Below are 13,197 nucleotides of genomic sequence, written 5' to 3' on the forward strand. Positions count from 1 at the left end.
AATGAACTTGACTTTGCATATGCTTGTGTGTTGTAGTGTGTCGTTGCCAGAGGAGCCTCCCAGCGCTCCTCCTCAGAACGTCATCGCAAGCGGTCGCACCAACCAGTCCATCATGATCCAATGGCAGCCGCCGCCCGAGAGCCACCAAAACGGCATCCTGAGGGGCTACTCAGTACGGTAAGACCAAGCGGGAAATTGACTGGTGAGGATTTGCTTTCCTTTCTTTGGAAATTGACTGTTTTTTTTAACAACAGCTGAAGCTGAAACAAAGCATATAAAATAGAAGTAGATAAAAGCTATTTTTCCCCTCAATGAAATAACAATGTGGAATCGATCCGTAAGATACATATTTAGTCTTATAAGGTAACTATTTTCTTTTTTTTCATAGAAAAGTTGCCATGTTTTCCTTAGAATTATTTATTTATTATATTTTATTTTGGTAGCCAGCCGCTGTACACAGGAAAAAATGTTTCTTACAGATTTAGGCCCACTTATACAGGAATTTTGTAGGGTTGAAAAAATGTCAATGTATTTGGAATATTAAAAATGTCTTCACCTGTTTCCAAACTACATGTTTTTTATCCAGCTATTTACGATCAATTTCTACATTTTTGTGTATTATTTTTCATTAATATGTGATTTGACAAAAACAACTTTCTTTGCAATAAAAAAATGTGTTCATTCCAAAATTATACATATTTATTTTGAAGAGTACAGATTGATTTGGTAACTATTTTATTTTGAAAAAGAAAGATTTATTTTACTCATTTAAAATAATAATAAATAATAATACAAAATGTTTAACTCATTCACTGCCATTCCCAAATTTATTTGATAATTGAAAATATGACGTGGATGTGTTCGGGTTTTGGTTTTTCTTGCACGGGGGGTGCTGATAAAGTTCTGGTCAGACCTTTGGAAATGTTTTTTTCACCTTCCACGAGAGGGCAGCATTTGCATTTTTGCTGCCCCCACTTGCACCTCCTCTTACTCCAGACCCATCTAATTTAGGAATTAACTCATTTTTCTGATGAAAAAAAAGAGAATCTAAGGTTTCTTGCACTGCATTGAATGCTTATGTAATCCTAAAAAATCAATATTCTGTGGGTCCTGGAGTTTAAGTGAAAATGACAAAAACCCTGGCACTGGAATGGACACATTTTTGCACATCGTCTGGCAGTGAATGAGTTAATATGATATATGGATAGACGTTTTCCTTTAATACCACCACAGCAAGTCATTAAATTTTTTGGGAGGGAATGTTAGGGATTTTTTTATACATTTCACCCTTGTTTTCTTTATTTCCTCCTTGGTTAATCTTCCTTAGTATTCAGAACCACAAAATACTATTTTTATTTCCTTTGTTGGGCCTCTGTCTCCCCCTAGTAGCGACTCTTGCACTGCACAAGTTACACTCAGTGCTGCTTTTTGCACGTGTGTGTGTTTTGTGTTAGATACCGTCTGACGGGCCTGCCGGTGGACTACCAGATCAAGAATATCTCCAGCCCGGATGTGACCACGCTACTGCTGGAAGACCTGATCATCTGGACTAACTATGAAATTGAGGTGGCTGCCTATAACGTGGCGGGCTTAGGTACCTTCAGCCACAAAGTCACAGAGTGGACCCTGCAAGGAGGTAATTTATTCAATTTCAATTTTTTGTTGTCTTTATGTCAACCTATGTATCTATCTATCCTATGCAAAGTTGATTAATTCTTTTTTTTTTTTGCACCCCAGTGCCGACCATCGCCCCAGGCAACGTGCAAGCCGAGGCCGTCAACTCCACGGCGATCCGCTTTACGTGGACGGCCCCTAACCCACAGTTCATTAACGGTATCAACCAAGGCTACAAGGTACAGTTAATACAGTCAATGGATTTGTTTGTCATTCTTGTGGTCAATCCGAGATAAGCATGATTCATCTATCCCCACCTATTCCGCAAGTTGCTGGCGTGGGAGCCCGGCAAGGAGCGTGAAGTGGCATCAGTGACGGTGCGGCCCAACTTCCAGGACGGCGTTCATGTGGGCTACGTGACGGGTTTGAAGAAGTTTAGCAACTACTACACCTCAGCTCTTTGCTTCACCACGCCGGGCGACGGACCCCGCAGCCCTCACAAACTTGTCATGACGCATGAGGACAGTAAGTGGACGGCGAGGAGAAATAAAAGGGGAGGGGGTGATGCCCACCTAATTCATATTATTTATTTGTATTTTTTTTTTTTTTTTCATTTAGCACCGGGAGCTGTTGGTCACCTGAGCTTCACCGAGATTCTCGACACGTCGCTCAAAGTCAGCTGGAGCGAACCTAATGAGAAGAACGGCATTCTCACAGGTGTGCGGACACATCATCTTCTCCCTTTATCGATTGAGTGACTCATTAACATTCATAATCTTTTTGTTGTGATTTATTTTGTATTTTTGTCTTATTTTATTTAACCCATTCACTGCCTGATATGTGCAAAAATGTGTCCACTCCACAGTGTCATTGTCACTTGAATTCCAGGACCCACAGAATATTGATTATTAGGACTACATGGACATTCAATACAGCGTTAGAAACCTTAGACTCTCTTCTTTCATCTGAAAAAAAAACAGTTAATTCCTAAATTATATGGGTCTGGAGTTATATGAGCTTGAACTGAGGGCAGCGGTCCGAAATACAATGCAACACACAAAGTGGTTTAAATATCGTAAAGCTGGAACAAAGCTCTTACATGGAAAAAAAGGGAAATCCTTGTGGAAGGGAAAAACATTGCCAGAGGTCATGGCCAGCGCTTTATCGGCACCCAGGCATGAGAAAAATAACACCCGAACAAATTCGGAAATGGCGCTCTACGTCATATTTTTAATTCCCAAATAAATTAATGAATGGCAGTGAATGAGTTAATATCATTAATATTCATAATATTTGTGATGCACTTTATTTAGTACTTTTTCTTTATTTTTGTCTGATTTCATTCAATGGACGTATCAATAATTTTAAACACTTTTTTACCCTTGACTGGTTCCATTTTTTTTTGTTTATTGACAACTGTCTGTTTATTATTTTGCTTTGTGTTGACTATTATGTAAAGTGCTTTTTTACAGCTGCAGCTATTATGAAAACGCTATATAAATTAAGATGTATTGTATTGTATTGTAACGTCCCGTGTCGGTTGCTATCGTCAGGCTACCGCATCTCGTGGGAGGAGTTCAACCGCACCAACACGCGGGTCACCCACTACCTACCTAGCGTCACCTTGGAGTACCGCGTCACCGGACTCACCGCCCTCACCACGTACACCATTGAAGTGGCCGCCATGACATCTAAAGGACAAGGCTTGCTGTCATCCTCCACCATTTCGTCGGGCGTCCCGCCAGGTCAGTTCGGGCATGTTGTTTGTGACCACTAGATTGACCTCCATCTTGTCTTCCATTTTTATTCAAGATTTTTGAAGAGCATCATATCATATTTGTAAAAAAAATGTTCTGCATGTGTCTATTTTAATGTTTTTTTTTAAACGTAATATTTGACATGATCACATTTTGTCAACCTCCCACGTCCTTCCAGAGCTTCCTGGCCCACCCACTAACATCGCCATCTCCAACATCGCCCCTCGCTCCGTCAATCTGCTCTTCAAGCCGGGTTACGACGGCAAGACGTCCATCTCCCGCTGGCAGGTGGAAGCCCAGGTGAGCTCGGGTCACCTGATCTCATATCGTCTGATTTTAATGTGAATACTGATCCATGATTGGCGGTTTTAGGTGGGTGCTGTAGGAGACAATGAAGACTGGCTGATGGTCCACCAAGTCTCCAATCTACCCGACGCTCGCTCCCTGGAGGTTCCTGGCCTTAATCCGTATACCTTCTACAGGTAGGAATACACCATGCATGTAAAGTGTTTCAAATGAAAAAGACATCAATGTAATAGCTTATTCTCATTCAATCTCCAGATTTCGTATGCGTCAGGTGAACATTGTGGGCAGCAGTCTTCCTAGTCAACCTTCTAGAAAGATCCAAACGCTTCCTGCCCCTCCGGATGTTGCCCCAGCCAATGTCACGCTGCGCACCGCCAGTGAGACCAGCCTGTGGTTAAGATGGATGGTAAGCAGAGGTGGACGGGTGTGACTTCTAAAAATGCCTTGTTGATCGAGTTCCAGATGAATGTTGGATATGTCATAATGGAGATGTGTGTGTCCGATAAACTAATGAAGTTAACCATGACCCTTGAAGGACAACCGATGTCACTTTTTGTTTCTTAACTGACATCAGAAAAACGTTTTATAGCATCTAAAATACCCAAAACACACAGTATGATATTTTTATTCAAATGCAAAACACCAATAAAAATGACTTAAAGTGTCCAAAATCTGCAAAAAAATTGAGCTGCTAACTGGGCATTTTCAGAAAGTCCCGGCCCCAGTTCGTGACGTCACACCAAGACGTCTTGCATTGCTGGAGAATCAAAACAATGACTTCAGATTCAGACAATATGCTTTCTTGTTACACATCCAGTTATGAATATGATTCAAATAGTTCTGAAGAGGAAAGCATACATGTTTGCAATCGATTAAGGAATTTATTCTGTGCCATTTTGAGGCAACATTGAGGGGAAATGTCTCACCGAAAAAGAGACACAAATTAGTGACCTCCTGTGGCCACCTCCGTTTCCTTATATGGAGCTTGGACGCCCTCTTCTGGCGGCTTTTGGGTGCAACACAAGGTCCCCAGACCAAACAAGTACAGCAAAATACATTGACGTGATGGAAGGACCGCTACAATGTGTCTTTTTTTTCGGTCAGGGGCGTTCCTTTAGTGACGTCACGTAAGGACTCGTCACCAACTCAAAACCAAGACTTCCTGAATATTCAGCGCGAGTCTTAAAACGTAAAATATAGCTATATGCGGTGGAATCTTTGTAAAATACGCTCAGTAGAAGTCATTTGAAGCATTTTACAAATTATGGACACAACTTGTCCGGAGACATCGGTTGTCCTTTAAACAAAGTCACTTTTAAACTGATGACAAATTGTGGTGGAGGTTCTTTTTGGTTGCCTATTTAACAGAGTCACCATCTTAACACACTGCCGAGCAGAAAAAGTTAATTTTAATCGCATTAGAAAAGGTCTCTGAGCAACTTCGAAAAAAAAAATCTGAGTCATTACTTCAGGCCAATTTAATTAAATTGGAAAGATGTCATTGTTTGGGGGACCTGGTTTCGCCGCGGGAATTCACAGTATTATTGGCCACAAAGTCTATTTGCAAAATGATGTTATAACGGCCAAATACAATCAATAGTCATTATTCGGCTTTAATCTCACGAGGCTTTGCTTTGGGTGGAAAGTGGCGAGTACATTCGCACCGGTAGATGAACGAGGCTGCGGTCGCCCTACGTTACCGCATTCAATTTGGTGGCAACGTCGCTATGCGATTCATGGTTGAAATATAAACAGGATGTATACAAGCGCAACTGTCCATCACATGCACTCTCTCAATTTAGTCTTTCGCTCCCTTTCCAGCCTCTGCCTGAGTGGGAGTATAATGGCAATGCGGAACAGGTGGGCTACAGAGTAGAATACTCCAAGGCGGGGTCATCGGGTCGCCCGCTCATCCAAGCCATTCCCGACCGCCTGGAGAGGGAGTTTACTATCGAGGACCTGGAGGAATGGACAGAGTATGAGGTGAGGGTGCAGGCCCTCAATGGTATCGGATTTGGACCCTGGAGCCAGCCAATCAGAGGAAGGACTCGGGAGTCAGGTGAGGTTATTTTTCCTATTAAAACTCATCGCTACATAGTGGAGTGCTTTTGATTCTTTTTATTTATTTATTTTCAAATGTTAATATCACATTTACTTGAGGTAATTTGAAGTATTATTTGCCACAAAATATGTGCCTTAAATAAAGAACGAAATTAATAACTAAATAAATATGTAAATAACTAAATAACTAGATAACTAACTAACCAACTAAATACGTAAATATGTAAATAATGTACGTAAATAAGTGAATGATGGATAAATGGATGAATGGCTAAATGAATGGATAAATGAAGACATGAATACATGAATACTTGAATACATGAAGAAGAGAATGGGTAAATAAATTGGTAAATAAATTGATACATGAATGGATAAATGAATGAATACATGAATACATGAATGAAGAAATACATAAATAAATGAATTAATGAATGAATACATAAATACATAAATAAATATGTAAATAAATGGTTAGATGGATAAATAAATATATAGATGGATAAATAAATACATACATACATACATACATATGTATGTATGTATGTATCTAGCAGCTAAATAATAGTGTTTCATTTAGTTTTATTGATCCTGAATATGCTTTGAATATTGCATAAGGCGAGTTGGTGAAATGCTAACAGCTAAAATCTGCCCATTTAATATTTCTGATTGGATTAATTTCACTTTGTTTCCATGCTTATTACTCCAGAACAAAACAAACAAATTTACTCTTTCTTTACATGTTCTTCATGCATTCAATTCTTGTCACTTAAAACTATACATTTGCCGTTCAGTGCCATCCTGCGGGCCCACCAACGTGTCAGCATTCGCCACCACCTCCAGCAGCATCTTGGTGCGCTGGTCCGAAGTACCCGAACCGGACCGAAATGGACTCATTTTAGGCTACAAGGTCCGTGTGACAACATTTGACGCGTACTGGCATCGCATGCTGCTTTATGACAATTTATTTTCATTCTCTACCATTTGGCAGGCGGTGTACAAAGAGAAGGACTCAGACAGCGGCGCCCGCTTCTGGATGGTGGAAGGCAACGTCACGCACAGTGTCCAGCTGACGGGTCTGGGCAAATACGTCCTTTACGAGATCCAGGTGCTGGCGTTCACCCGCGTAGGAGACGGACGGCCCAGTTCTCCAGCCATCTTTCAGAGGACCCTGGATGACGGTAGACATTTTAGATTGTTCTCGGAGACTTTTTTGTTTTAATGTTAAAGGGTGTGATTCTTCAAACCGAACTCCTCTACGTTCACCACGGGGCTTTGCAAGCTTTAGTAGGGTTCTGGAAGGTTCTCGAAAGCGTTGCATGGCTTCTTGATGACATCATCTCCCTCCTGCAGTGCCAGGACCACCGATGGGCATCCTGTTCCCGGAGGTGCGCACCACTTCGGTTCGTCTGATTTGGCAGTCGCCTTCCCAACCCAACGGAATCATCCTGGGTAAGCAAAGACTTTTCATCTTTCATCCTCGCCACTGTACTTCAGTCGCCCTCTTCTCGTCTACCAGCGTACCAGATCACATATCACCTCAATTCCACCAACGGCAACACCGCCACGGTGGACGTGCTCAACCCCAGCGCCCGCCAGTACACCGTCACCGGCCTTAAATCCGAGTGCGTCTACGTGTTTCGCATTACGGCGCAGACGCGCAAGGGCTGGGGCGAGGCTGCCGAGGCGCTGGTGGTCACCACTGAGAAACGAGGTAACGGAGGTCAAGTTGACTATTGTTCTAAAAAAATAATATTAAATACATGGATGGATGGATGGATATACATGAATGGATGGATAGATGGATAAATGGATGAATGGATAAATAAATGAATAAATACATGAATAAATAAATTATTTAAAAATGAATAAACACATGAATACATAAATGATTTAAAAATAAATAAATAAATAAATACATGTGCGAACGAACGAACAGATGAATGAATGAATGAATGAATAAATTATTAAAAAATGAATAAATACATGAATAAATAAATGATTTGAAAATAAATAAATAAATAAATGAACAAATAAATAAATACATTAATTAATAAATGGATAAATAAACATACAAATACACAATAAATAAATGGATTGTATTATTATTATTATTATTATTATTAAATAAATAACTAACTAAATAAATAAATACACAAATAAATAAATAAATACATAAATAAATAATCACTGTATGATTGTGAACATGTTTTTCCTATTCATCCTTCTTTTTTTTACTTCACATACAAATGGCTAGATCAATCTGTCCCCATCTAAGCAAAATATAGATATATTTCAAGTCAATTGTCAGGGATGTTAACAGGTCTTAACTCTACTACTACTCTCTCCCCCTGCCCCCAGCTCGCCCACAACCCACCAGCCGCCCCGTCGTGCCTCAGAAGGACGTGCGCGCCCGCCGCGTTCTCCTAGCGTGGGAACCCGGCAGCGACGGCCTCTCGCCTGTGCGCTATTACACCGTGCAGCTCCGCCAGCTCCCTGAAAACAACTGGACCGTGCATTCGGCCTCCGTCAACCACGACGCCACCTCTTATGTCGTCTCCAGGTTGCCATTTTTTTTCAGTCGGGAAATGGGGAATAATATGTAGTCATCATAATAATTATAACACACTTTATTCTGCTTTATGTTGCCAAGGCTGAAGCCCTTCACGTCCTATCAGTTCCGAGTGAAAGCGACCAATGACATCGGGGACAGCGAATACAGCGAGGAGAGCGATGCCATCACCACTCTGCAAGATGGTAGGGCAAATGGCGCCAAATGGAACCCGAGTGAGTCAAATGAGACTCATTCCACTCCATCCTTTGCGATCTTTTTCCCATATCAGCGCCGGATGAAGCGCCCGTCATCTTCTCCGTCACACCTCACACCACCACGTCAGTGTTGATTCGCTGGAAGGTAAAAAGTCGACATGGTTACTTTCTTTTTTTATTTTGGGAAATAACATGGAAAATGTCATGACGCTTGTATTTTTTTTACTTGCTCTACTCTCAGCCTCCCCCCGAGGAGAGGATCAACGGCATCCTGCTGGGCTTTCGCATCCGCTATCGGGAGCTGCTTTACGACCGTCTCCGCGGTTACTCCCTCCATGCCATCAACAGCATGTCTGCGTGGGCAGACCTCAAGGGTGAGTGAAAAATAAATACTATAATAATAATGGCTGCATTTAAAAGATGAACCACTAGATGGTGGAAAGTCTTTCCTTATCGTAGTTACTGTTAACGTTTCTGAACTGCAATGCAGTATTCTATGTATTTTATTTAATGATACATTCATAACCGGTTCTGAAGTTCTGGGTTCAAATCCGTGCGCCTGCCTGCGATTCAGCGTTTTGCACATCTCTCCCCTGTTCCTGCGTTGGTTTCCTCCAACATTCCCCAAAAAAGACTTGTCATCATTTTTCACTTATTTTATATTGTTGGCACTCATTTCCTGCTTTAACTCATTCACTGCCGATCATGTGCAAAAATGTGTCCACTCCAGTGCCAGGGTTTTTGTCATTGTCACTTGTATTCGAGGACCCACAGATAATTGAGTTTTAGGAATACATACATATTCTATGCAGCGTTAGAAACCTTAGACTCCCTTTTATCATCAGAAAAAGTGTTAATTCCTAAATTATATAGGGCTGGAGTTATATGAGCTTGAAATGAGGGTGACTGTCCAAAATACAATGCAATACAGTACATGTTGCTTTAAATAGCGCTGGTACATAAAGTGCTGAAGAATGAATGTCTCTGTTTCTTTGTGTTGTCATATTATTTATTATTTTTTTTTACTTTGTTACTTTCGGGTTGAGTGAACGCTGGCACATGTGGCTGCCGCTGCTCACCCACAGAAAAAGTATCCTGTGACTGTAAAGTGTCCTTGAGAGTTTTGAAAGACACTTCTAAATGAAATGTATTATTATTATTTAACAAGAGCTGAAGCTGGAACAAAACGTTTACATGGGGGAAAAAAAGGGAAATGCTTCCTTGTGGAAAGGAAAAAACATTGCTAGAGGCCATGGCCAGCGCTTTATCGGCACCCAAGCGTGAAAAAACAAAACGTGAAAACATTCGGGAATGGCGCTCTACGCCATATTTTCTATTTGCGAATACATTTGTGAATGGCAGTGAATGAGTTAATTATTAAAAACATAAAAATATGTAATATTAACATCTTATCCCGAACATTTTAATGATTTCACCTCCCCCTTTACACAGCGCCCTACAGCATCCGCAATCTGAGCGACGCCACCCTGACGCAATTCGAGCTGGACAGTAAGTTTCAAAAGCAGTACAGTACCACAAAGTACACCGAAAAGTATCATTTCATCTGTATACTGCGTCGCACAAAATTATCACAGAGCTGAGCAAGCACAAACGGTACGAGATCCGCATGAGCGTGTACAACGCCGTGGGCGAGGGGCCCACCAGTCCGCCCCAGGAAGTGTTTGTCGGCGAAGCAGGTGTGTACATGCTCGTGATAAACATCATCTATCATATAATTTGCTGCTAAACTAAGCATTATTATCTCTTATGAAATGGGATATGGTGGCGTTCAGTTCCCACAGCGCCTCCGCAGAACGTGGCCGTTCAGTCCGCCAGTGCCACCCAACTGGACGTCACCTGGGACCCGCCGCCAATCGGCGCTCAAAATGGCGATATCCAAGGTTACAAGGTAAAAAAGTGATTTTCAAGTAGAGGAATTAAACCGTATGTTATTAATTCATCCATGTGGTATTAGTTGAACCAAATTTAACTACAAGATAAATGTAATGAATTACATAAAATGTGTTTTAAAGCAAAACTAAATGTATCTTATTCATCTAATTCTGAATCAATAATTGCGGAAACTGTAATTACCGTATTTTCCGGTGTATAAGGTGCACCGGACCCCCAACGAATGGTGTATTTTTCCATATGTAAGGCGCACCAGGCTTTAAAAACATTTTTCAAATATAACATAAATGTATAAAAGTTTTCCATATAGAAGGCGCACCACATTATAAGTCGCTGCAGTAGAGGCTGGGTTACGCAGTACTTCTACAGGGGGAAATGGCATCGCTAGCTGCGTGACAGTAGTTGCTGTCTCAATATTACTTCACATATTAGGTGCAACTGCATATAAGTCGAGGGTCATTTTTTTAAAGAAAATCAAGGCTTTTGGGTGCGCCTTATACTCCCAAAAATACAATACTTTGCATTACCCACTGTAACTGATCTCTTAGAAGACATTTTACTCTACTTCCTCCAAATGACACTAATAACAGTAAAAAAAAATACACATCACTAATCCTTTCGAATGTAACTCCGCCCATCAAAGGTCTACTTTTGGGAGTCACAGCGCAAGAACGACACAGAACGTCTGCGGACCCTTTTCATGCCCGAGGGAAGCGTTAAGCTGAAAAATCTCACCGGCTACACCAGCTACATGATCAGCGTAGCCCCCTTCAACGCCGCCGGGGACGGACCACGAAGCCCCGCCATCAGGGGGCGCACTCAACAAGCAGGTAGCTAAAGCCAAGTGGTGACACACTAAAATTTGGGGGAGCATTTCTCAGATCAAATAGAAGCCAGCAGAGATGCACCAGTGACACAATACAGCCAAATATAGGTAACATCCGACTTACAACCGGCTCCATTTGCGACCACCCGTACTTACGACCACGACCTCCTGACCCTATTTTTACAATTTTAATTCTACGCCTGGCACCACAACGTGTACAACAATTTTGGCCAGCCAGCAAGCATCTCACTCGCACAGCAATCGACCGTGTGATGCACCAGAGGGGAGAATTTCCCAGTCATTTAGCCTACGAGTCTCTATTCAACATTTTGAATGGATTTCGACTTACAACCATTTGGACTTACGACCGTTTGGTCGGAACGGAACTCGGTTGTAAGTCGGATGTTACCTGTATGTTGATATGATGTACCAAAATATATATGTATTTATTATTTTCAGCGACTTAAAGTACCGTACTACCCTCTGCATTTCAGCCCCCAGCGCCCCCAGCTTCATCCACTTCAGCGAGCTCACCACCTCCTCGGTTAACGTGTCATGGGGCGAGCCAGCCCTGCCGAACGGCATCATCGAGGGCTACCGTCTGGTCTACGAACCCTGCACGCCCAATGACGGTATAACCTCATCTTTCATCTCTGCACCATTGCTTGATTTAGCCAATAACAATTTAACAGCTGTTGAGTCTGGAATTTTTTTGTTTAAAATCCAGTTTCCCTATCCATTTACCACCACACATTCCTAGTTGTACCATTGCTTGTGTGCATACGCTCCCCAACTTACGAACGAGATACATTCCGAAGGGTTGTTCGTAAGGTGAATTTGTTCGTAAGTTGCTACAGTGCTATATTTTGTACGTTTAAGGTTTATGTAAGCATATTTAAGGCAACCTGTATTGGTTTGTACTGAAAAATAAACATTTGATAAAATATATGCTCTATAAAGATATATACAACTGGAGAGAATGCTACAAAAATGTTCGTATGAACCATTGTTCGTAACTTGAATGTTCGTAAGTAGAGGAGTGTCTGTATAAACAAAAATCTAACACGCATATCTCCTCTTTTGGTCTTCTACTAACTAACTGCATTGCGTTGTCTGTGCTGTGTAAAAAAGTGCTATAAATGTGATATGTTTGCACAGAGTCTTCCGCGACCTGTGTCGACTGTCTCCACTCCCCATCCTCCCTCCCAGGGGTCAGTCGGACCGTCATGATGGACGTAAAAGGCAGCGGACCGCTCTGGCTCAAACTCAAGGACTTGGCCGACGGCGCCACTTATAACTTCCGCATTCGCGCCAGGACTTTTGTGTACGGGCCTGAAGTGGAGGCCAACATCACCACCGGACCCGGAGAAGGTAGCCGCTGACGTCATAGATTTCAACCTCTTTTTTCCTATACTGATATGAAATCCTTAAATAATGCTACGATTGATTCATAGGATCCCCGGGACCTCCCGGAGACCCTTTTATCACTCGCTACGGCTCAGCGCTGACAATCCACTGGACCAGCGGCGATCCGGGACGCGCTCCGATTACGCGTTATGTCATCGAAGCTAGGCCTTCTGGTGAGTATGATGGTGAGATTGTTGTGGAAGCTTTCAAGGGAGGAAAAAGCAGCGTCAAGTATTTCGAAAACGTTCCACATCTCTTCTCCTTGCAGGACATTTTGCAAATATTTTCCAGTGTTTACTGCGGTGTGACTAATGAGTTTCGTTGTTTGCTTTGAGTGCGTGTGTGGCCCATTAAGAGTTAACGTGGTGTTGAAAACCAGCAGCGAAGGCGTGTAATTAAAGCCCTCTGGCAGCATTGAAATATTACCCACACTTTTTTAAAAAAATATTTATTTATTCATTTTATGCCTACCAGAGCTGCACAACTGATGGATTGCTCGCAGTTTATCATAAAGAGGACACATTATAAAAAAACGGACTTTTTAAATGT

The 13,197-nt window shown here is 41.9% G+C and overlaps 1 protein-coding gene across 4 annotated transcripts in view; it reads left to right on the top strand.

The window, feature by feature from the left end:
* sdk2b (sidekick cell adhesion molecule 2b) overlaps positions 1-13,197 on the top strand; it is a 162,557-nt gene that overhangs the window by 139,418 nt on the left and 9,942 nt on the right. For all 4 annotated transcript variants that reach the window (XM_089016246.1, XM_089016248.1, XM_089016247.1 and 1 more), the window contains exons 16-40: positions 37-177; positions 1,455-1,636; positions 1,738-1,853; positions 1,944-2,139; positions 2,233-2,331; positions 3,168-3,359; positions 3,550-3,671; positions 3,744-3,853; positions 3,933-4,083; positions 5,499-5,736; positions 6,530-6,645; positions 6,727-6,916; positions 7,089-7,187; positions 7,255-7,449; positions 8,097-8,298; positions 8,389-8,492; positions 8,579-8,649; positions 8,746-8,878; positions 9,957-10,013; positions 10,100-10,201; positions 10,298-10,413; positions 11,059-11,245; positions 11,736-11,873; positions 12,400-12,612; positions 12,696-12,821. In XM_089016246.1, coding sequence (XP_088872372.1) covers positions 37-177; positions 1,455-1,636; positions 1,738-1,853; positions 1,944-2,139; positions 2,233-2,331; positions 3,168-3,359; positions 3,550-3,671; positions 3,744-3,853; positions 3,933-4,083; positions 5,499-5,736; positions 6,530-6,645; positions 6,727-6,916; positions 7,089-7,187; positions 7,255-7,449; positions 8,097-8,298; positions 8,389-8,492; positions 8,579-8,649; positions 8,746-8,878; positions 9,957-10,013; positions 10,100-10,201; positions 10,298-10,413; positions 11,059-11,245; positions 11,736-11,873; positions 12,400-12,612; positions 12,696-12,821 — 3,596 coding nt within the window. The remainder of the gene's footprint in view (positions 1-36; positions 178-1,454; positions 1,637-1,737; positions 1,854-1,943; positions 2,140-2,232; positions 2,332-3,167; positions 3,360-3,549; positions 3,672-3,743; positions 3,854-3,932; positions 4,084-5,498; positions 5,737-6,529; positions 6,646-6,726; positions 6,917-7,088; positions 7,188-7,254; positions 7,450-8,096; positions 8,299-8,388; positions 8,493-8,578; positions 8,650-8,745; positions 8,879-9,956; positions 10,014-10,099; positions 10,202-10,297; positions 10,414-11,058; positions 11,246-11,735; positions 11,874-12,399; positions 12,613-12,695; positions 12,822-13,197) is intronic.

Source organism: Hippocampus bargibanti, linkage group LG15, assembly GCF_051943395.1.
Source record: "Hippocampus bargibanti isolate YZ-2025 linkage group LG15, ASM5194339v1, whole genome shotgun sequence".
NCBI lineage: Eukaryota > Metazoa > Chordata > Actinopteri > Syngnathiformes > Syngnathidae > Hippocampus > Hippocampus bargibanti.